At 32.5% G+C, this 24,585-nt stretch overlaps 1 protein-coding gene across 1 annotated transcript; it reads right to left on the reverse strand.

Annotated features, from left to right (window-relative positions):
- Positions 1–1,011: 1,011 nt before the first annotated feature.
- LOC114328975 (uncharacterized) lies at positions 1,012–23,562 on the reverse strand. The gene is made up of 2 exons (XM_050647878.1): positions 23,308–23,562; positions 1,012–1,265 (listed from the first exon to the last, which is right to left on the reverse strand). Exons 1-2 carry the CDS (start codon positions 23,458–23,460, stop codon positions 1,053–1,055), a joined length of 366 nt encoding a protein of 121 aa, XP_050503835.1. The 5' UTR covers positions 23,461–23,562; the 3' UTR covers positions 1,012–1,052.
- Positions 23,563–24,585: the final 1,023 nt, after the last annotated feature.

Raw genomic sequence — 24,585 nt, forward strand, 5'->3', positions numbered from 1 at the left:
TGCTTGGGTAATCTGTCGTCTTCCATACGTTGTACGTGGCCAAACCATCTTAGTTGCTTTGTTTTTATATCGTCCATTATTGTATGCTTTACATCCATCATCTCCAATATTCTTGTATTTCTGATTTTTTTATTCTTGATATACCAGCAGATCTTCTCCAGAAGTCCATTTCAGTTGTTCTGAGCATATTTTCGGATTTTTCTTTAAGTGGCCAAACTTCACTGCTGTATGTAATAATGCTCTTAAAAATGCTGTTATAGATGTTATGTTTATTTTCTTTGGAGATAATTTGGGCCCATAGGATTTTGTTCAATAATGCGATAGCTTTCCTTCCTTGTGTGCACCTTTCTTGGATATTCTTGTCCAACGTTCCATCTTGTGTAATTTTAAGACCCAAGTATTTATATTCCTGACAGTGATTAATAGTTATTTCATTTTCCAACGCTAGATCCTGCTGTATACCTCCAACGCACATATATTCCGTTTTCTTGGTATTCACTTCTAAACCCCAGTTCCGGTACTCTTCTATGATTTTTCGGGTCATATATTCAATATCGTGATAATCCTGGGCCATAAGAATCTGATCATCCGCAAAACATAGAGTGTATAGCATGTTATCATCATTTAGCGGTATACCCATATTCTTACATTTCCTTTTCCAGGATTTCAAAACTTGCTCTAAATATATTTTAAATAGTGTCGGCGATAGACAGCAGCCCTGTTTAGGACCCTTATTCACTTCAAACCCTGACGAGATTTCTTTGCCTAGCTTAACTTTTGCTATATTATGTTATTATAGATTTTTCAAACGAAGCAATTAAAACCATTTTTAAGACTTTTGTAATCATTTTTGAAAAAGGACGGTGTACTGTGGACTAGTATTACACAACTTACACATGCACCTCTATTAGTACAATAGTTTCAAATACTTCTGCATGATGCCAGGAAAGATTTATCCGCGTAAGTAAACACAAATGAGTTTTTAGTACTAAAATAAGAAATAGTCTACACTGGATTGTAATTATTTAATTAGGATTACTACCAGATTATTATTATGCAGAAGCGCAACATGTTTCATATTTTGCTGGTAGAAGGCATTCGGGTTTTTGCGTATTCTCAGGATCGTTACATTCATATTTTCCGATTATAGCATTTTTGATATCGTTCTTGATTTTACTAGATGTTTTTAGATCTTTCAATACTATTGGAATTAGGAGTTTCGTTATATCTTCATTGGTAAAAGTTTTCCTACACTCTCCAAAATTCTAAAAATAAATTAAAAATTAATTAAACTCTATTTTATAAATAACTAACTAAATTGTAATCGGAGTCTATTTTACCACTAAGCCCGTGAGGCACCTGCCTCAGGCCGGCATTTTAATGAGGCCCAGAAAGATCATCAGAAAAAAAAATTATTGCAATAACAAAATAAATTTTTAAAATTCTTTCATTTTACGAACATGAAATGATAACACAGGCCTACAGAAAAAAAAATTGTTTTGGTGCCGTGAATCTTTACGCTGATTTTTACTATATTAGGGGCGATAAATCGAAATATGGATTTTGTTTTCTTGTATCGGCTCTAGTTTTATGGATATGGCAAATTCCGAAATTACGAGTTTTAATATTTGAGATAATGAATAATATGCTATTCAAATTAATATACATTGTTAATTAAACTTATTCCTCAGTATATGTTTGTTGTTCTCACTGTTTTATGCCTTATTTATGCAAGAAATAATATCTACTTTAATGTCATTACATTACTATTTTATAAGGAAATAAAACAGCTTGGAGAGTATTTTTAAACTTTCAAAATGATACATTTACCACTTGTAAACGCATTCAGCCTCCACCTAATAATGGCTCATAGCCCATGGACCATGCTTCGCCTACATAGGAAGGAAGCTGGCCCAGATAAGTATGGAAAAACTTAAAGCCGTAATCTTTGATGGACCACATATCAGACTTCTTACAAAGGATCCGGCTTTTGTGGGGTCAAAGAATAAGGTAGAGAAAAAAGCTCGGCTTTCATTTGTGGACATTATGAAAATTTTTTTGGGAAATCACAAAAGTGAAAACAATGCTGAGCTGGTAAACCGTTTACTGAATAACTTACAATCACTTGGATGGAATATGAGCATCAAAGTCAACTATCTTCACAGCCAGCTGGACCGTTTCCCTGAAAACTTAGGTGACACAAGTGAGGAGCAAGGTGAGAGACTTCACCAAGAAAGAGACTGTTTAGACCTCACCAAGAAAGATTTGAAGAGACTGTTTAAAAGTTCATTCCAGGAAATCACGCAAGCGAAACTTTCGTTACGTCAAGTAAAGTTTTTTTCTATTTTGTTAGTAGTTTTTTTCTGAAAATTAATTGTATATCTGTTTCATTGTAGAAAGGGTTTTATTGTAGTTAAATGGCTTAATTCGCAGACGACATAGTTTTGTTCTCTGACAACCTCAAGGAGATATGTGCAATGCTACATGAACTTCAGTTACTGTGTGCCAGTGCAGGTCTTCAAATAAACATCTCCAAAACAAAATTCATGACAAACCTATTACCTAGCGGAAATATCAATATTGGAGACAACGAAGTAGAGCTAGAGGAAAAATACATATACCTTGGACACGAAATAAAGATCACAAGTGATAACCCAACATGCGAACTACGAAGAAGAATAAACCTAGCATGGGCAGCCTATGAAAAACTCAAAGACATCTTTAAAAGCGATATATGTATCAATCTCTTTAAAACGTAAAACATGTGACCAATGTGTGTTGCCTGTGGTGACTTATGGTGCCGAAACTTTGACATTGTCAGCTACAACTTGTAAAATGCTGCAAATAGCTCAGAGGAAAATGGAAAGGTCAATGCTGAGTATATCGCTTTGTGACCGAGTTGGAAATTAAGACTTAAGACTGAGAACATGAGTTACCGATGTAATTTCCCGAATTTGTCACCCTGAAATGGAACTGGGCCGGGTACGTCGCCCGAATCAGTGATGGGAGGTGGACGAAGAGATTACTTGAGTGGAGGCCGAGATTAGACAAAAGTAGTAGAGGAAGACCCCCTACTCTTTGGACTGACGATCTCAAGAAATTGGATGCTAAGTGCTGAAAATGGAGCGCAATGGACAAAAATGAGGAAGGCCTATGTCCAGCAGTGGACGCAAAGGTCTGGATGATGATGATGAAATGGCTTATAATATACGTATTTTTTAATTGTGTGGTTTCTATTTCACCTTAGTATATCCATATCAGCATATTCGTATTTTAATGCATAAAAGCTGGCATGACCTACGTTATCTTGAAAACTAGAGCTGATAGCGCAAAACGAAAGCCATATTCGGAATCAGCACTCCAAATATACCTAAAATCAGCTCTAAACACTTTGGCACCAAAAAAACTGTAGGCCTGTGTAAATGATGACTCCACTGTTGATTTTCAATCGACTTCACCTGTAACAAGCACATCTCCGTCATCTCTTTTAGAAAACGACAATGTCAATAACTCTTTTCCTAGCGATATTGGGGATTGGCCGAAACATTTGTATCTGGAATTTCAACAACATTTTGTAAATAATAGACCGAATTGATATATTGATTAAATTAGTAAATATGTTACACAACTGGATAATAATAAAACCAGAGCAGACATTTGCGATTTTTTATAAAATGAAAGCTATGGGGAAAAATTTTTTCGCGCGTGGTTAGTGTACTGTCCTAAATGTAGCCGTGTAGCCTAATAAAATAAAAAAAGTCAAAATGTAAATTCGTACAGGTTAAAACAAATTTTATATCAAAGTTTAGGTGAGTACAAAAGATAATTTCAAGAAAGTATCCAAATCATACAAGGTGATCATTGTTTAAATAATTAAAAAGGGGTCATTTTTGCAAAAATATGACGTTTTTAGCTACTGAGGTAATTCACTTATTAATGAAGGTCTATGGGATTTTTTTCTGCAAATTTGAAGGGTAAATCTTTCACACAACACTTACTAAATTAAATTTGACCCCCTATTTATTTAAATAATTGTATATAAATCTTTAAAAACAAATTTGCAAAAAATTATTTTTAGCGTTTTAAATAAGCACTATAAAATATCTTATTTTACAGACTAAGTTGCGCTATGCTACCAGTATTAAGCAAAGAAAATTGGTCGAAAATTATTTAATATTTTTTGAGATACTGAATTTGTTTATTAAATGTTACTATATTTTCAATTTCAAAAACGCGGTTGTAGCCAAAGAAATATTGACCTGCTTAAGATCTCATTATTTTTATTTTTTATGTATATTTTCGATAAATGTATTGATTAATTCAAATTTCATAGTCCTGTCGCCAGAGGGGGTACAACGGCCTCCTTTATTCAGATGGACTTACCCAAGTTTTTTTTATGTATTTTGACCCGTAGAACACGAATTTTTTGGGTAACAGTTGATCCGGATGTCGATAAGATTGTTATAAACAAAGAACTTGAGGAATTACATAACAGCGATTTCTCGCAAAACAAAACATTTTTTCGTATTTTTTGGGTCATTCTAAGCAAAAAATGTTTTTACAAGTTTTTTCGTACGGTTCATAGTTTTCGAGATAACCGCTGTTCAAATTTCAAAAAATCGAAAAATTGCAATTTTTGAACCCGAATAACTTTTGATTTAAATATAAAATAGCAATTCTGCTTACCGTATTTGAAAGTTCAAGTTAAATTTTATCGGTTTTGATTATTTTCATTGCTAAAAATTTATTTTTTTCTTGTCAAACAAAGCTATAAACACATAGTGTTTCCCGTACCTAATACATGCGTTTTAATACATCGTACGTAGATATTGCCTCGCTTGCACTAGTACCTACTCTACCTACTTATTCGCTTTTAAATGAGAAATCATTGAAAACATCACTCACGCACTAGGTGTTTATTACTGTTTATAGCTTTGTTTAAGAATAAAAAAATTAATTTTTAGCAATGCAAATAATCAAAACCGATAGAATTTGACTTGAATTTTCAAATGCAGTAAGCAGAATTGCTATTTTATATTTTAATCAAAAGTTATTCTAGTTCAAAAATTGCAATTTTTCGATTTTTTGGAAGTTCAACCGCGTTTATCTCGAAAACTGTGCATCCTACGAAAAAACTTGCCAGAACATTTTTTGCTTAGAATGACCCAAAAAAATACAAAAAAAATTTTGTTTTGCTAGAAATCGCTGTTATGTAATTCCTCAAGTTCTTTGTCTATAACAATCTTATCGACATCCGGATCAACTGTTACCCAAAAAAATCGTATTCTACGGGTCAAAATACATGAAAAAGCTTGGGTAAGTCCATCTGAATTAAGGAGGCCGTTGTACCCCCCCTGGCGACAGGACTATCAATTAAACTCCCCCTAAAATGGTATTTGAAAATTATTAAAATTTGTTTATAATTTGTTTTTTTAATAACGTCGCGGGGATTAAGTGTTTTGAAATGCCGTTTCGATAATTGGATTCCTGGGAATGTTTTACTAATTAAAAAAAATTTTTTGTCGCTTTTTTTCTTCTTTTTTTTTCTTGGAGTTATATTACTACGGACCCTTTTAGGGTTAAATTTTATTAAGAATGTCGAATCTCTAAGTTGTAGATTCTAAACCTAAAAATATTAAGATTTAACTAAAACCTCTTAAATAAAATGTGGCTACTTACTGAGTTACATGGTGTTTTATTTAAAAATTTAAAAATTATTGTTACCAAGTACTTTAAAACTATTTGACGTATCCTTATCATACTTGGCAGAAAGTGTGGCTATTATACACCCTACTAAATTGTGACTAATAAACGTTTCTAGTTAGTGCCAGAGGCGTACGACAGGGGATAGTGAATGATTGACCCTTCCCAAATTCTACGCCACTAAGTGAATTACTATTTTAGCGAAATTTTTCGATTCTCCAATACTTTGTATGTAAATAACTTTATTGGTATCGATAAAGTCATCAGTTTGAGAGATATTGGAAGTTTAAAATGAATGAATGGATGAATGAATCAAAATAACTATGCCGTTTCATTTTTAACGTCCAATATCTCGAAAACTAATGACTTAATCGTTACCAGTAAAGAGTACATTATTTACATAGAAAGTATTGGAGAATCGAAAAATTTTGCTGAAATAGTAATTCCCTCAGTGGCATAGAATTTGGGAAGGGTCAACCATTAACTATCCCCTGTCGTACGCCTCTGGTAGTAGCTAGAAACTTTTATTTATCACAATTTAGTAGACTGTATAGTACCCACACTTTCTGTCCAGTATGATAAGAATACGTCAAATAGTTTGAAAGTACTTGGTAAAAATATTTTTTAAATTTTTAATTAAAACACCCTGTAACTCAGTAAGTAGCCACATTTTATTTAAGTGATTTTAGACCAATCTTAATATTTTTAGGTCTAGAATCTACAACTTAGAGATTCGACATTCTTAATGAAACTTAACCCTAAAAGGGCCCGTAGTGATATAACTCCAAGAAAAAAAAAATAAGAGGAAAAAAAGACAAAAAAATTTGTTAATTAGTGAAAAATTCCCAGGAATCCAATTATCGAAACGGCATTTCAAAACATTTAATCCACGCGACATTATTAAAAAAAAAACAAATTATAAACAAATTTGAATAATTTTCAAATGCCATTTTAGGGGGAAATTTAATTGAATATATCATATTGTAATATTTAATAAACAAATTCAATATCTCAAAAAATATTAAATATTTTTGGACCAATTTTTTTTTAATAATACTTATAACATAGCATTTCCGGTAAAATAAGATATTTTATAGTGCTTATTTAAAACGCTAAAAATATTTTTATGCAAATTTGTTGTTAAAGTTGTATGTATAATTATTTAAATAAATAGGGGTCAAATTTAATTTAGTAAGTCTTATGTGAAAGATTTACCCTTCAACTTTGCAGAAAATGGTCCTATATACCTTGATTAGTAAATAAATGAACTCAACAGTTAAAAAAGTATTTTTTTTTTTGCAAAAATGTCCACTTTTTAATTATTTAAACAATGATCCCCTTGCCTTGTATGATTTGGATACGTACGAAAATTTGTTCCAACCTGTACGACTCTACGTTTTGATTTACATGTAGTGTAATTTTATTTTACTAGACTAGTGTTTCTTGTTACGCTTGTAAACTGATTTCCATGAAAAATATTGTTCTTCTAACTTTATATGGGTATAATAACTGAAAAAATATCAATAGGACAGTTATTCAACATGAGCGATCTCCTTAACATATTTTATCAATTGGTACGTTAATCAAGAGAAGTAGTAGAGCAGGACAAATTGTACGATTAATGAAAAAAAAATATTGGGAAAAAAGAAACAACCAAATTATTTACAAAAGGAAATGACATATATACAGTGTGTCGTATTTCAGATGAAGACAGCTATATATTTTGGCTATCAAAATACATACAGATTTGAAGTTTTGCACAGTCATACAGGTTGACCATTCACATTTTTTAAGTGACTCAGCTGCAATTTAAATTTTAAACGCAGCCTATTGCGACTCCACAAACAGGGTAAATTTTCGATATTTTGCTTCGCGTTAGAGATATAGGATAAAGTTGTGTGAAAAAGTTGATACAAATATTATTCTAACCCCCAATACCAAATCTCATGACTAAATTCGCACTTTTAGTTTTTTCATTATTTGTACTTAGAACGAACGAAGTAAACGAACCATGGTATCACTCATAAGAAGTAAAATGTATAATAGAGAAAGCTAGGAGCGCATTCAACAACATGGCCAAACTGCAAACTTTATAAAAGCCGCCGCTTTAATCTAGAGGTAAAAGTAAGGCTACTGCAATCTTATATCTTCTCAATATTATACAACGGAGTTCACTGGCGAAGCGTCCATGTAACCACTGTTACCATTGGTAACAGTTAAAAATCTTGCAAATAAATATTTTATGACGATGAATAATTCTATTTACCAATATTTTTACCAATAGAAATATATTATTATATTATGTGGTAATAGTACCTAACTCAGTAAATATCTCACTAAATAGCCAACTACTCGTAGACACGAAAATATTGGCGAGTTTATGTGACTCCGTTGCACTTTATTATACTCTGTTACCAGACTCATTTCTGGTGACAATGGTTATATACGCACACTGGCGCTCGGGACTAGGGATGGGAAAAACCTACTCGTAGACACGAATAGCCAACTACTCGTAGACACGAAAATATTGGCGAGTTTATGTGACTCCGTTGCACTTTATTATACTCTGTTACCAGACTCATTTCTGGTGACAATGGTTATATACGCACACTGGCGCTCGGGACTAGGGATGGGAAAACCTACCGGTTTAAACCTAAAACCGGTTTTTTTACTTCGCAATAACCGGTTTTACCGGTTGTTTTTGTCCCGGTTATAACCGGTTTTTTCTTTTTAAAGTAAAAACCGGTTATTAGGTTTTTACGGTGATTAGGATTAGGGTAAGTATTATTTTGGATACCAATCATAATTATTATTCTCAAATAATTATTCCAAACAAAACCATAATTCAAATTTTATCAAAACATCATCTATTTTTCACACTTAACTCTTGACATTGAAAGTGGGTGAATGACTTTTTTTGATTACCAAAAATAATGCTCTGACTATGAATATCGAATTACTGATTACGAATATGAATCTCCAAGAATTTCGCTACGTTTTCAAAACGATACACTCATACAGGAAGTGTTAAATGAGTTAAAATGTATCTATTCTACAAATATACTAATATACAAACGTGTTAAAAGTTATACAGACATGTTCTTTCGACTTTCGATAGTATGTACTAATTTTGATCATATTGGTATCGAGTCTAATGGATTATCGCAAACTAAAGTGTATTGTAAATGCAACTTTGTAACCTATTGGATTAAAAAACCGAAAACCGGTTTTTCCAAAAACCGGTTTTTTTGGCCGGTTATAACCGCCAGGTTAAACCGCAAGCAAAAAAACGGTATAACCGAAAACCGGTGTTTTGTCAAAAACCGCCATCCCTACTCGGGACCGGGTAGTGACTGAAATTTTTGAAGAAGCGACGGCATAAGCGCTCTGTGTATCAATAGGGCTGTTACCAAATTTAAAATTGGTGACAGTACCTATAACAAGGGTGCGTGCAGTTAACCATAGATGAGTGTCGCTTCTTAATCTATCAACTACTTGAAAAGTAATTCTCCTTGTATAATTTTGAAGAAAAAAATGAGATTATTAAAAATTAAAGACCTATTTTAAACAATTTAAAAAAGGAATCAACAAAAGTAGTTCGATATTTTAAATTTAGTTGATACAGTGAAAATCCTTGGTTATATTATCGTTGCAAGAAAAATATACTGTATTGTTGGGCATGTCTTCTGGTTTCTATAGAAAAATGGGTGGACCAGGTTCACGATTTAAATGGTGTTAAATTTTTAAAAAGGAGACATGAAATTTCTCCGTTACCTACATGTAAGATGTATACCCAATTTGATTCAGTTTGGCAAAACAAAAATCAAAATTTCTCTTAACCAAGCTTTTAAAGCAAATATTGCTAAACATAATGAGTTTGTTCAAAAATAGATAGGTATATGGTATATCCTTAGCACACTTATAAGAGATACTGTATGTTTTTGGGCCAAACAAGAACTAGCGTTTCGTGATCATTTTGAGTGCGACGACTCTGACACTCGAGGGAGTTACGGGGAATTGTTAACATTAATTGCCAAAAAAGATCAAAAATTTTGTCAACATCTAGAAACATCTGTTTTTTCGAGAGTTTCAAGTCATATACAAATTGATATTATTGAAGCTACACTCACCGGCACAAAATTCCGCCACCCAAAATTTTTGATTAAGTTTGACAATTTATAACTTTATTATTTGTGCTCCGATTTTCAAGATTCTTACACCAATTTGTAGGTACATGTATTCGTATTGTTTAGTATTATTCCGGTAACAAAAATTTTTGCTTGCATGTCATTGTACAGGGGTGAAATGAAGCGTTGTATTTTCTCCTAATTTTAAAAAATTCTGTGGGAAAATGGAATAGCTGATTTTGTTTCATAGTCCTGTCATACTTTCCCGGAGGCATTACCAACATTTTGTTTTTTGAATTATCCGAATATCTTTTTTCTTGTAAGAGCTGTACCATTTTTTGTAAATAAAAACACTGATTGAATAAAAATTGAGGTTGGATTGATAAGATTAGAAAGGCCCGCATGCAGCCCAGATCTCAATCATATTGAGCATTTATGGGATGAATAAAAAAGCTATCTGCCGTCATCCTAAGCCTCCAGAAAAGTTGGTACATTTATGGCCCTTGTAGAGGAATATCGGGCTATTCCCCAAGCAAGGAAAACACATCTTTATTAGATGCTAAACAGATTGCGAGCAGTCGTTGCTGCAAGAGGTGGACATAACCGCTATTGAATTGTTTTGTTTTCTTGTTAAATTTGTTTTGTTTTGTTAATTTTAGTGCGTTTGATATTTTTAATTAAATAAACCTTCAAAGCAGTGTTTTTAATTACAGCTCTTACGAGAAAAGAGATATTCAGATAATTCAAACAACAAGACCTTAGTGATACCTCCAGGATAATACAAAAAGGGTATGAAACAAAATCAGCCCTCCAATTTTTCCACAGAATTTTTAAAGTTAGGAGAAAAAACAACGCTTACATTCATTCCCGTATAATGCCATCTAAGCAAAAAAATTTTGTTAACGGAATAATAGCAATTGCCATCAATACAGGTAACTACAAACTCGTGCTAGAGTCTTGAAAATCGAAGTACAAATAATAAAGTTATAGATTGTCAAACTTAATCAAAAATTTTGGGTGGCGGAATTTTGTGCCGGTGAGTGTATATATACATTTAGCCATATCTTCATTTTCTTAAATTAGATTTTTTGCATCTGGTTTTGGTAACACTTCAGAAAAAGTCACGAGTCGCCACTGACGGAGTTGAATTCTGGAAACTCACTGAAGCGATGGATAAAAAACTTAAAGCCTTCGAGATGACGCTGTACAGGCGAATCGTAAGCATATCATAGACGGACAAGATAACCAACGAGACCGTACTACGAAGAATGGGAAAAGAAAGAGAGGTGATGTAAGTACACAATTAAAAGGAGAAAGTTAGAATATCTCGGACACATAATGAGAAACGGTACTAATTACAGATTACTGAAGGTAATCCGTATTACTTAAGACTAAGTATTCGCAAAGCGAGGAATTCACGAGGTGAATACAAAGATATCAAAATATATACAAAAATTCACGAGGAAAATAATTTCCTTTAGCTGGATGTATTAGTTCAGAGAAATAAGGAAAAAAATATAATGTTGGTGACACAGCCCCCTCCAGGCCGAAACCAAATTTTTTGAGTAGTAGGAACATTTATATTAATAACCTATACCTCGTCCAATTTACTTACCGTTGCACGTCATTAGCGCCATAGCCTGTGACACGATACCAACACGAAATATCTAGGCGGTAGATGTGTTCCCCTTTAGAATCATTTTGATTCTAAAAAAGAACACACCCACCGCCTAAATATTTCGTGTTGGTATCGTGTCAGAGGCTATGGCGCGGATGACGTGCAACGGTAAGTAAATTGGACGAGGTATATATGTTTCCTGCAGCCAATGTTGATGATATAAATAGTTATAAACAAATGAAGATCAAAAAACGGTAAATTTTCGCTTTTTTCGTCTATAACCAAAAAGTTAAGTATTTTAAACAAATTTGAAAGTGAGAATCTCATAAATCGTATAAAAAACTTCAATATGGCGTTCGCTGAATATGTCCATCCTTATTGGTTGCTTAGAAAATTGCAAAATAATTCATAAATTTTGAGTTTTTATAAATATTCATAACTTATGTAAAAATTAACTTAGAACATTCTTATTATACGGAATGCTGAGACATCTGGTGTTTAAATCATACCCTAAATTTCAAAGCAATTGGTTAAATAGTTTAAAAGGTATTTAATTTGTTTATCCCAAATTATTTTTTTTGCAACGCTATAAGTCAGAAAATGATGAAGTTACACTTAGGGCCGGTTGTTCGAACGCTAATCAAAACTGATCATTATCAAGTATTTAATTACAATCATATTTGATTAAGCGTACTTCTGACAGATGTCGCATTTTGAGGTTATGTTGACTGATTTATTTTATTATTTTGGTTTTAATTTAAAATAAAACATAATTAAACTCTTTCTGATGTTAATTTCTTGTTTTTACTTACAAATCAATAATAATAATAAGCAATTTTTAATAATTTAAGAGCTGCGGCTATATTTTAATTACTGTTTTACCTACAATCAATAACTGATTAGTGTTTTACACGTATTTTTCATGTCGCGATTTGATTCCCATCAAGAAAATTGATTACAATAAATGATTGATTATAATCAACTTCTTGATTAGCGTTCGAACAACCGGCCCTAATACTTTGGATAGTTTATGAAAGAAGAAGATTTATACTACTAATTTAATTAAAAAAAAATGACAAGAAATAATTCTAAATACTGCAAAATTATTTTGCAAAAACATGTAAATTAAAAAAAGGGGGGGTTAACTTCGTTCCTAATTGTCCTAGGACAACTGTTTTTCTTTCTAAATGTGTATAAAAATTCAGTTTTTCCAAATATGAAAAAATAATTTTTCTACGGGTAACGGTTAAAAAGTTATTCTAATTGTTTATAAGTAAGCAAAAAATCGACGTGTTTTTGCAAAATAATTTTACACTGTTTAAAATTACTTTTTGTCATTTTTTTTAATTAAGTCAATAGTATGTATGTTCTTCTTCCATAAACTGTCAGAAATCTTACTGTAACCTCATCATTTTCTGACTTAACGTGTTGCAAGAAAATGAATTTGGGAAAAACAAATTAAATAACTTTTAAACTATTGGACCAATTGCTTTGAAATTTAAAATATAATTTAAGCACCAGAAGTCTCAGCAATTCGTGTAATAAGAAGGTTCTAAGTTAATTTTTACATAAGTTATGAATATTTATAAAAACTCAAAATTTATGATTTATTTTGCAATTTTCTAAGCAACCAATAAGGATAGACATATTCAGCGAACGCCTTATTGAAATTTTTTAGATGATTTATGAGTTTCTTACTCTCAAATTTGTTTAAAATGCTTAACTTTTTGGTTATAGACGAAAAAAGCGAAAATTTACCGTTTTTTGACCTTCATTTGTTTATATCTATGTATATCATCAAAATCTACTGCAGGAAACGTATAGGTTATTAATATAGATGTCCATACTACTCAAAAAATATTTGGTTTCGGCCTAGAGGGGGATGTGTCACGGGAAAAATCTTGTTTCTCTGGACTAGTATACCATATATCACAAAAATACTAAATTCCTTTGTAAAATGTATATGTCCCAAAAAAAGAGTTACATCACATTCTTCTTGATGTGACTATCCGTGACGAATGTTGGCGTTTATCATGGTAATCTTCACTTTATCTGCAGCAACGCGGAAAAGCTGCACAGATGTTGTGTTGAACCAGGTTCTGAGGTTCTTTAACCAGGATGTTCTTTTCTTCCTGGACCTCGCTTTCCAAATATTTTTCCTTGTAGGATGGCTTGTAGGAGGGCATATTTGGATTCATTTCGCATAATGTGTCCAAAGTATTCCAATTTTCGAGATTTGATGGTGGTTAGTACTTCTCGGTTCTTCCCCATTCTTCTAAGGACCTCCTCATTTGTGACCCGATCACTCCATGGGATTTTAAGCATTCTTCGATACAGCCACACCTCAAATGCTTCCAGTTTTCGGCACGTATGTTTGTTCAAGGTCCACGATCCAACACCATAAAAAAGAACAGAGAAGACGTAGCATCTAAGTAGGGATGGGATAAACCTACCGGTTTTAACCTAAAACCGGTTTTTTACTTCTCAATAACCGGTTTTATCGGTTGTTTTTTGTCCCGGTTCTAACCGGTTTTTTCTTTTAAAGTAAAAACCGGTTATTAGGTTTTTACAGTGATTAGGATTAGGTTAGGTATTCTTTTGGATTCCACTCATAATTATTATTCTCAACTAATTATTCCAAACAAAACCATAATTCAAATTTTATTTTATAAATACAGAAGCAAACTAAAAGTGCAAACTCTCATCAGCCAGAAAGTTTTATTATAATATTTCGTTGAAAAGGTATTTGTAATCATAATATTTACATAAGAAGTGATCTGGTTGAAGTAGACGCAAACATCATATATTTTTCACACTTGACTCTTGACATTGAAAGTGAGTGAATGACTTTTTCTGATTACCAAAAATAATGTTCTGACTATGAATATCGAATTACCGATTACGAATACGAATCTTTAAGGTTTTCCCTACGTTTTCAAAACGATACACCCATAACAGGAAGTATTAAATGAGTTAAAATGTACCTATTATACAAATATGCAAACGTGTTAAAAGTATTACAGAGATGTAATATTATCCAATTTATTTTAAAGTAAAATATTTATGTTGATATTTTTTTTTAAATCCCATTTGAAAGATGTATTTTGTAAATGTGACATCGTAACCTATTGGATTAAAAAAACCGAAAACCGGTTTTTCGAAAAACCGGTTTTTTAGTCGGTTATACGCCAGGTTAAATCGTAAGCAAAAAAACCGGTATAACCGAAAACCGGTGTTTTGTCAAAAACCGCATCCCTACATCTCAGCATTCTTACTTTCATACCAAGAGAAAGGTTGTGGCTCTTGAAAAAGGTCCCCATATGATGCGCGCTCTTATCTCTTGGTTGTTGAGTCATTCTTCATTTATTATGGTGCCGAGGTAGTTGTAGTGCCTTACTCTTTCTACAGGGGTTTGGTTGATGTAGAGTTGACCTTCTGTTATCTTTTTATAAGCTTGATCATAAGCTTTCTCTTTTTTACGTTTACATTGAGTTCATATTTTTGACTGTAATACGTGATTTTGCTCATGAGGACTTGTAGGTCTTCAAGGTTGTCCGTAGATACTATGGTGTCATCTGCATACCTGATGTCATTTAGCCGGTACCCGTTTAGTAAAATACTTTTTTCAGTTTCGTGCAAAGCTTTGATAAATATTCTTTCAGAGTGAAGATTGAAAATTAGGGGGGACAAAATGCAGCCTTGCCTCACTCCACGCATGAGTTTCACATATTCGGTGTGTTCAGCGTCAACTCTGAGGTTTGCAGTCTGATTCCAGTAAAGGTTTCTAATTATTTTCATATCTTGGTTGTTAATTCTTGCTTCTTTTAGTATTTGCATCATCTTGGCGTGTTGTACTCGATCAAACGCTTTCTCGTAATCAACCAGACAAGCGTATACGTCGGAATTGACGTATCGGCATCTCTGGAATAAGACTTGTATTGAAAACAAATCCTCCCTCGTACCAACAGCATTTATGAACCTGAACTGGTTGGGCGAAATTTGACTTTCACATAGATTGTAAATTCTCGTGTGGAACCTTTAGGAACAATTTTAGGAGATATCTCATCAGGCTTATCGTACGGTATTCTTCACAATTTTTGGCTCCTGTTTTTTTTGGAAGTGCAATAAACTCAGACTTCGGCCATTCTGTTGATATTTCTCCAGAGTTGTATTATGTTGTTGAATATCTCTGTGTGATTATTGCTATTGATTCGTTGTCCAGTAGTTTGAGTAGTTCTGCTTGCATATTATCGGGACCTGCTGCTTTGCCATCATTTGGCTGTGTTATGGCAGAATAAACGTATGACATCACGTAGCAGAACGTTTTTGGATGACTAAACTCATCATCAGTGTTAAAATCCAATACTGTACATGCTTGAACCACCAAACTGTTTTGGTTAAAAACCCTTTAAATGTTAAGATGTTTAAAATTTGTTACATAATGTTTTTAACATGGTATAATGTTCAAAATATTCGTGGATTTGACCCAGAGAAACACAATATTATGTACTCTCCCACGTGGTTGTAATGACCACAGGAATATTCCTTTAAGATATGCAATTATATAAATGCGTCAGATAAAATTAAATTATTAGAAGAATTCGTTCTTCTAAGAATTTAACCAAATAACAAACACAATTTTTTTTTAATTTATTAATGTTTTGTCTTTTGAAAACGATTTCCGAAGTGGAAATTAAAACATCAAATTAAACTCAAATAAAAGTAGTAAATTGTATTAAGATGCCAAAATAAAACAGCTTCAGAAAAAAGTTATCGCTATAACATAAATATATGTACAGTATGGTGCCAATGTTTATAATAAATTCGTTATTTCGTAAGCCAGCGACTTTAAGGAAAAATCCTGAAACAGGTCGATTTTTATTTTTAAATTAATTTTTAGTTCTTGACATATTATATCATACTAGTAACGTTATTCTGGTAAACAGAATAGGAAAAGATTCAAGAAAAAAGAAACATAGGGAGGCGCCGAATATCGTGGATGCGCAAACTGAGAGAATGGTATGGATGTATGTATGTATATCAAATGAAATGAACTTTTCAGAGCAGCCGTGTCCAAAATCCGAATAGCTATGATGATTGCCGACCTCCGTCGCAGAGATGGCACTTGAAGAAGAAGAAGAAGAAATGACGTCATCCATCTGGGCGTGATGACGTAATCGATGATTTTTTTAAATGAAAAATGGGGGTCGTGTGCTAGTTGGTTTGAAAGGTTGTTCAATTCTTTATTTAGTAATATAAACGTTAACATAATTATTTATACAGGGTGTCCAAGAAAAAAATTTAAATTAAATTAATTGACACAAAAAGAATAATGTATGTAATTTATTTAATTCAAAATATATTGTACTGCTATCAGAAAACAGAAAAACTATTGTTAGTCTGGGCTGATTATCTGAGAATAGGCCATTTTTGGGAAAAGTTATTTACCAGCAATTTTATTGCTGGAATCGAATCTTATGATTTTATATATTAATAATATAGGTATGCAAAGTCCGCAGATAGTGTGCTACTTTTTTTATAAACAAAATGGCGCCCGAAAATCCTGTTTTTTCAATTTTTGCTCTATAACTCCAAAGATTTTAACTTTACACCAAAAACACTCGAATAAAAATTCACCGAAATTAAATTCTGCATAGAGTCGTATTTTTTCCAATTTACTTCGACGAAAACTTTCCCCGGAAAAAGCGGGTTTTTTCAACAAAATCTTTAATTTTCAACTAAACTTTTAGATAAGTAGTTGTTACTCAGTAATTAAATATCTTGGTAATGTAAAAGCCCTTTTCGTATAGATTATAATTCCAGAAGCCGATGGAAATTTAATGAACAGTTTAGCAACAATTGAATTGTTACTTAAAAATTTACGGTCGCTATAATAACGACAATCATTACGATGTATAAGAATAACTATGATTTTTTCATAAAAAGACACTATACCTATCTAATGTACTTAACATAATTGAAATTGGTCTATTTAAACGGCCTCAGGAATATTTTAAAATTATAAACAATGTTTTGGATTATAAACAAATAGAATATCTCGAAAAATGTTAAACAAAATTAAATTGTAAAAACGGTATTCGAAAAGCAGTGGCAGGATGCTTCTTTTCAAAGAAAAACGTTTAATTATGATGAGTGGTTCCTGAGATACAATCGGTCAAAGTTGACCGGAATTTACGCCAAAGATATAAACAATAGGATCATAATTTTCAAACCATCACCTTTTTCTTTTTGTTCTCTTTCTCTACACCAATTTTCATATCCTTAAAATACTCATAACATATATTATTATAATAAAAACTATCGAGAATACGTTTGAAAATTGCCAAAAATAGCAAAATTCCAATCAAAAATTAGGTTGGAGAAAATGTAACCCTCAAAGTTCAAAATCGGTATAAGTTAAAAAAATGCATTTTCCCGGCTTCCCATTGAGCAATTTCCTTCATTCTTTTTTTGTTTCCCAGTAACTCGAGTAGAGCCATCGAACTAACGCATTATTAAATGTCAAACTCGCTTTTGTTTTGTTATAATAAATTAATTTATTTATTATAACACAAAATTTTAATTTGTTTAAATAAAAATTGTTTAAATAATTATACAGCTTTCAAATGAGAATATTTATGTTTTTAACTTTAAAAGGTACATTTGTAGTAAGTTTATCTAAAAAAAAGCCTAAAACTGGAAAAAATATGTAGTTTTTTGTTCTTATAAATAAAGTAATCTATTATAACAAAACAAAAGCAAGTTTGACATTTAATAATGCGTTAGTTCGATGGCTCTACTCGAGTTATTAGGCAACAAAAAAAGAATGAACGAAATTGCTCCATGGGAAGCCGAGAAAATGCATTTTTTTAACGTGTACCGATTTTGAACTTTGAGGGTTACATTTTCTCCAACCTAATTTTTGATTGGAATTTTGCTATTTTTGGCAATTTTCACACGTATTATCGATAGTTTTTATTATAATAATATATATTATGAGTATTTCAAAGATATGAAAATGGGTGTGGAGAGAGAGGACAAAAATAACAAGGTGATGGTTTAAAAACTATGATCCTGTTGTTTATATCTTTGGCGTAAATTCCGGTCAACTTTGAACGGTTGTATCTCAGGAACCACTCGTCATAATTAAACATTTTTTCTTTTAAAAGAAGCATCCTGCCGCTGTTTTTCGAATAACGTTTTTACAATTTAATTTAGTTTAATATTTCCCGAGATATTCTATTTGTTTATAAGCCAAATAATTGTTTATAATTTTAAAATATTCCTGAGGCCGCCTAAATAGTCCAATTTCAATTCTGTAAAGTACATTAGATAGGTATAGTGTCTTTTTATAAAAAAATCATAGTTATTCTTATGCATCATAATTATTGTCGTTATTATAGCGACCGTAAATTTTTAATTTACAATTCAATTGTTGCTAAACTTTTTATTCAATTTCCATCGGCTTCTGGAATTATAATTACCAAGTTATTTAATTATTGATTAACAATTACTTATCTAAAGTTTTAGTTGAAAATTAAAGATTTTGTTGGAAAAACCCGCTTTTTCAGGGGAAAGTTTTCGTCGAAGTGAATCGGGAAAAACACGTTTCTATGCAGAATTTAATTGCGGTGAATTTTTATTTTGGTGTAAAGCTAAAATCTTTGGAGTTACAGAGCAAATATTGAAAAAAAACACGATTTTCGGGCGCCATTTTGTTTATAAAAAAAGTAGCACACTATCTGCGGACTTTGCATACCTATATTATTAATACATACAATAATAAGATTTGATTCCAGCAATAAAATTGCTGGTAAATAACTTTTCCTTGTATTTTGCTAATTAACCCAGAGTATGTTTTTATAAATAAACATTACTTTACGCTTAATTTTAATGTTCAATCTGCCACCCATCTGCCTCTTGGCAGTTAGAACATTGAATTTAAGCGAAAAGAAATCGATACCTAAACTCCAAAACCTCTTAAATGGTTTTGTTCGGTTTTCGTATTTTGGTCTTTATAATATATTATATTAAGAGCGTTCGCTGGTACCTGTCGGCGACTATTTTGTCGTTGGCAAATCCTAACCTCACCTAATATAAATAATACCGTTAAAAGATAAATAAACAAGGTATATTTCCTTTTAATTAATATTAATCAGAGGTGTAACCAGGATAATCCTAAGGGGGGGTACATCTACTTGAAGGTCTCTTTTGAGGTATGGAATAATAATGGTGTTAAGTTTATAGAGCTCAAAGTACTTCCAAAAGGGGGGTTATACCCCCAAAACCACCCCCTCATTACGCCTATGATATTAATAACTAATTATTAAATTGTACTAGGTTAAAATACCTTGTATATTTATCTATTAACGATATTATTTATATTATTTTAAAATGCGCATGCGATTTGCTAACAATTTGTGGCCGACAGTTACCCGCGAACGCACCTATTATACAGAGTGGGCCAAATAAAAGGAGCCACCCCGATATTTGGCAATATTTATTAGATTTTAAGAAAATAAAAAAACAGGTCAATTTTTGATCTAAGGGGGACACATTTTTACGATACAAACATCTGTCATTTGTCAACTCCCTCCCTTCCACTTCCCCCACCCCTTATTTTTAAATAGGGAATAGGGGTCGTGTGCTAGCTCATTTGAAAGGTTATTCAATTCTCTATTCAGTCATATCAACATCGACTTAAAAATGTATACAGGGTGTCCAAGAAAAATTATTTTGAATTAAATTAATTGACACAAAAAGAAGAATGTATGTAATTTATTTAACTCAGAACACATTCCACTGCTGACAGAAAGCAGAAAAAAATGTTTTTTGATAAATAGACACTGCTTTTTGCTTAATTTTAATGTTCAAGCTTCCACCCATCTGCCACTTGGTAGGTTGAATATTGAATTTAAGCAACAGTGTTTATTTATCAAATAAACATTGTTTTCTGTTTTTTATCAGCAGTAGAATGTATTCTGAGTTAAATAAATTACATACATTCTTCTTTTTGTGTCAATTAATTTAATTTAAAATAATTTTTCTTGGACACCCTGTATAAATTTTTATGTCAATGTTGATATTACTGAATAGAGAATTGAATAACCTTTCAAATGAGCTAGCACACGCCCCCTATTCCCTATTTAAAAATAAGGGGTGGGGGAAGTGGAAGGGAGGGAGTTGACAAATGACAGATGTTTGTACTGTAAAAATGTGTCCCCCTTAGATCAAAAATTGACCTGTTTTTTTATTTTCTTAAAATCCAATAAATACTGACAAATATCGGGGTGGCTCCTTTTATTTGGCCCACTCTGTATACATAAAGACCAAAATAGGAAAAACGAACAAAAACAGTTGAGAGGTTTTGGAGTTTAGGTATCGAGATGTTTATTTATGAACTAAACTTTTTTTCTGTTTTCTGAGAGCGGTAGAATGTATTTTGAATTAAATAAATTACATACAACATTCTTTTTTTTGTGTCAATAAATTTAATTCAAAATAATTTTTCTTGGACACCCTAATAAGTATGTCAATGTTTATATTGCTGAATAGAGAAGTGAATAACCTTTCAAATGAGCTAGCACACGACCCCAATTCACACGCATAAATGTATGACACGACCATCACGCTTAAATGTATGACGTCACTAATATGATATATATGTCAAAAAATCATAATTCAAAAATAAAAATCCATATGTTTCAGGATTTTTCCTTAAAATCGCTGCCTTACGAAATAACGAATTTATTCAAACACTTGCACCATGCGTATGCTACAACAGCGCTACAAGAAGTGTACCTGCACTAAAATAAAATTAGTGTTTCCTTTTAAGGAATATTATTTTATGTCTCTTATACCAATTTTGGCCTAATTTTTACCACACACTTTACATCACACTCCCAAGAGTGTTTGGTTAATCCCCTAAGTGCTGTAACAATATTAAATGGTTTTTCTACTCTCATACTTTAATATCAATACCTGTATCATATATACCTGCTTCATTATAATACAGATTTTTAACCAATAGATCTTTTTTTGTTTAATGTTTATTTTGCAATCTGTTACATCATATAATAACAATAAGCATACATGTTGATTGGTACAATGTCGTGAGAGAGAGTTTGTCCAATGATCCACTCTCTGTATGCACTTTTACTTTCTTACATTTATGTTAAAAACAATAAAAATTTGTAACTTTACATTATTACATCGATATTAAAAAATAAAATAAAATTATCACAATTTAAAATTAATTTCATATGTACAATTATTGCTGTTAGAATGGTAGATCCAAGGGTGTTCTTATTTTCAGCCTTCGGGTCTCTTCACGAGTCAAGCAGATTAATTGCCAGTGTATTTGGATGTTGCTCTAAGCGTCTTAGGTAGTTTGTGCTAAGCTGTTTAGTCACTGCAGTAACCGTTGGCATCTCTAAATCATTATAAATGTCTCGGTTTGTTACGAACCAGGGAGCGTCTACTATACTGCGCAAGGCTTTTGACTGGAATCTCTCGATGATAGCAATGTTCGATTTAGATGCTGTTCCCCATAACTGGATTCCATAGGTCCATACTGGTTTGAGAACGGTATTGTAAGCTAGTAATTTGTTCCGCAATGATAATTGTGATTTTCTGCCAAGGAGCCAGTACTGCTTTTCCATTTAGTATCCAGCTGCTTTCTTTTTTTCTATATGTGGGTACGCCAGGTTAGATGTTTGTCCAGGTGTATCCCCAAATATTTTACGCTATCTGTTTTAGGTATTCGTTCATTGTTGAATGTGATGCTTGGCGTTTCACCATGGCATTTTGTGAATGTTATGTGTGCATATTTACTTTCATTTATTGTAATTCGCCATTTCTTTGCCCACGTTGCTATATTGTTGAGACTGGTTTGTAGTGTTATCGCTGCTACTTCAGGATTTCTGTTTACTGCTAATATGGCTGTGTCATCAGCAAAGGTAGAGGTGACTGTGTCATCAGTACATGGCAGATCAGCCGTGAAGAGTAGGTATAAGACTGGGCCTAAGACACTTCCTTGTGGGACTCCTGTTTTGATGATGCGTAGTTTAGTTACTTCATTTTTATATCTGACTCTGTAGTATCGTTCTTCTAAGTAGGATTTTATAATCAAATATATTGTTGTTGGTAGCTGCGTTTTTAATTTATAAAGGAGTCCCTCATGCCACACCTTGTCAAAGGCTTTGCTGACATCCAAAAAAGCTGATTCACAGTAACCTTTATCTTCGAATGCTTTGATGATTGTGTTAACAACACGATGCACTTGTTCTATTGTCGAGTGTTTCTGATGAAACCCAAATTTATAGTCTGGGATTAAGCTTTTTGTTGCGAGAGTTTCCATCAGTCTCTTCATCAGTAACTTTTCCATTATTTTTGACAAGACTGGTAGTAAACTGATTGGTCGATAGGAGCTAGGTTCACTTGGCTGTTTTCCCTGTTTATGAATTAATATGATTTCTGCTACCTTCCTTTGTGCAGGGAAGTACCAATAGATGACGTTCTGTATCGAAAGAGGCACATGCGCAATACGCAATGTCGAATCAAATGACATATACGCTTTGACAGTTCACAATATTTAAACAAACTGACAAATTTAAAAATTTAATCTTTTTATACAACTCGCATTTAATTGTCATTATGATGCTCGTATTCTATACGACATTAGTCGCTACGCGGTTCGTGACGTATCCCTCATACTCGCATCATAGTGACCATCATCGCATCATAATGCTCGTTGCACAGTACCTATACTATTTATTTATTCCAGATTTATAAACCTATGAAAATTTAGGTAGAATCTAACAAGCATAAAATTAGTTATTGGATATTATTATTCTTTACCTGCACGTCAAATCTATCGCCTATGTCCAAATCATTCATACATTTATACATATTTTTGCCGGAATCTCCGATTTGCTTTTTATATTCATCCAATATCTTTTTAATATCTTCTATTGCTTTTTTATTGTTGGTGCTCTTAAAATAAGCGTCCATAATTTTCTTGATAATTGGTTGGCTTTTGTCAATACTTCCTGCCCAAATAAACGCCTTAGAACATGCAACTGCAAGCTTGGCTTTTGAAGGATCAGGAGCTAAAAAACAAAATGCTTCATTTTCTCGACTACACGAGATGTCAGTCGAGTGATTTTATCAAAATTTCATAAGCGAACATTACCAAAACGCTGCAAACTTTAATAAAAACAGAAGAAAATTTTGCCGTTAAAGAAATTTCTCTCGAATGATATTCGACAAGACTATTTCACGAGACAATTAATTCACCATATCCACGAACCATAATCTTTATGTATTTGTTAACAATATTAACTGTATAATTATTATAAGCTATAGTAGTTTGCCCATTCTTTACTACCAAAGCATTATTTTGTGTATTATTGACCTGTAGCTGTTGGGAAGTAGAAGGTCCAGCTTCATTTGTTGTTCTGAGATTTTCGATTAACTTCTGGTGGTGACTGAAATAGCTGCAGATATGGTTTTAGAAGGCTTGCATTTGAGTGACCCGTTAATTTAATGAACTCCTGTTCAGAAACACCTTGCTTAAACAAGGCTGACACAGCTGAAGATCGATGAGAATGGTTTGTTATTTTATGGTTTTTTGTGTCTACTCCAATTTTTTCAGCTGATAATTTGTCCACTTAGATAAGATGTTGATCCAAGTGGACAGTTTTTGAATCAAGATCCATTCTTCCAGTTGGGGTAAACGGTAAGAAAAAGTCTGTCTGATAAAATCTTTGGTCTCCTTTTTTCCATTAATTTCAAAAATAATCTAACTGCCATTTGCTGCTTGCCAAACTTTTCGAACCGCCTTGATTTGTTTTGGAAAAAATTCTGTTGTATGCAATTCGGTCTGTAAATTCTCCCATAACATCAAATTCCTTCTGGATAAAGTGAATCTTGCAGTTTACGGCCTCATTGCCTCTCCAAGCAAGTTCAAATGAGCAAAGGTGAAAAAACTCTTTTTGTGCTTCATCGGGGGTTTCCTCGTCGTAGTTTTGGATGATTTTTAATAGTTTTTCGCTGGATAATGCTTTTGAACTGAGTTATCTTTTTTCTTGAACACTCTGAAGCTGCCTCCGCTTGGTACCTCTAGCCAATCTTGCA

This window comes from Diabrotica virgifera, chromosome 3 (assembly GCF_917563875.1).
Source record: "Diabrotica virgifera virgifera chromosome 3, PGI_DIABVI_V3a".
NCBI classification, from domain to species: domain Eukaryota; kingdom Metazoa; phylum Arthropoda; class Insecta; order Coleoptera; family Chrysomelidae; genus Diabrotica; species Diabrotica virgifera.

Excerpts from the sequence above, each read along its gene's own strand:
- LOC114328975 (XM_050647878.1), bottom strand. The coding sequence starts at position 23,460 with ATGGACGCTTATTTTAAGAGCACCAACAATAAAAAAGCAATAGAAGAT. Across the intron at positions 1,266-23,307 it reads GCGATAGATTTGACGTGCAG|AATTTTGGAGAGTGTAGGAA; the intron begins GTAAAGAATAAT and ends ATTTATTTTTAG.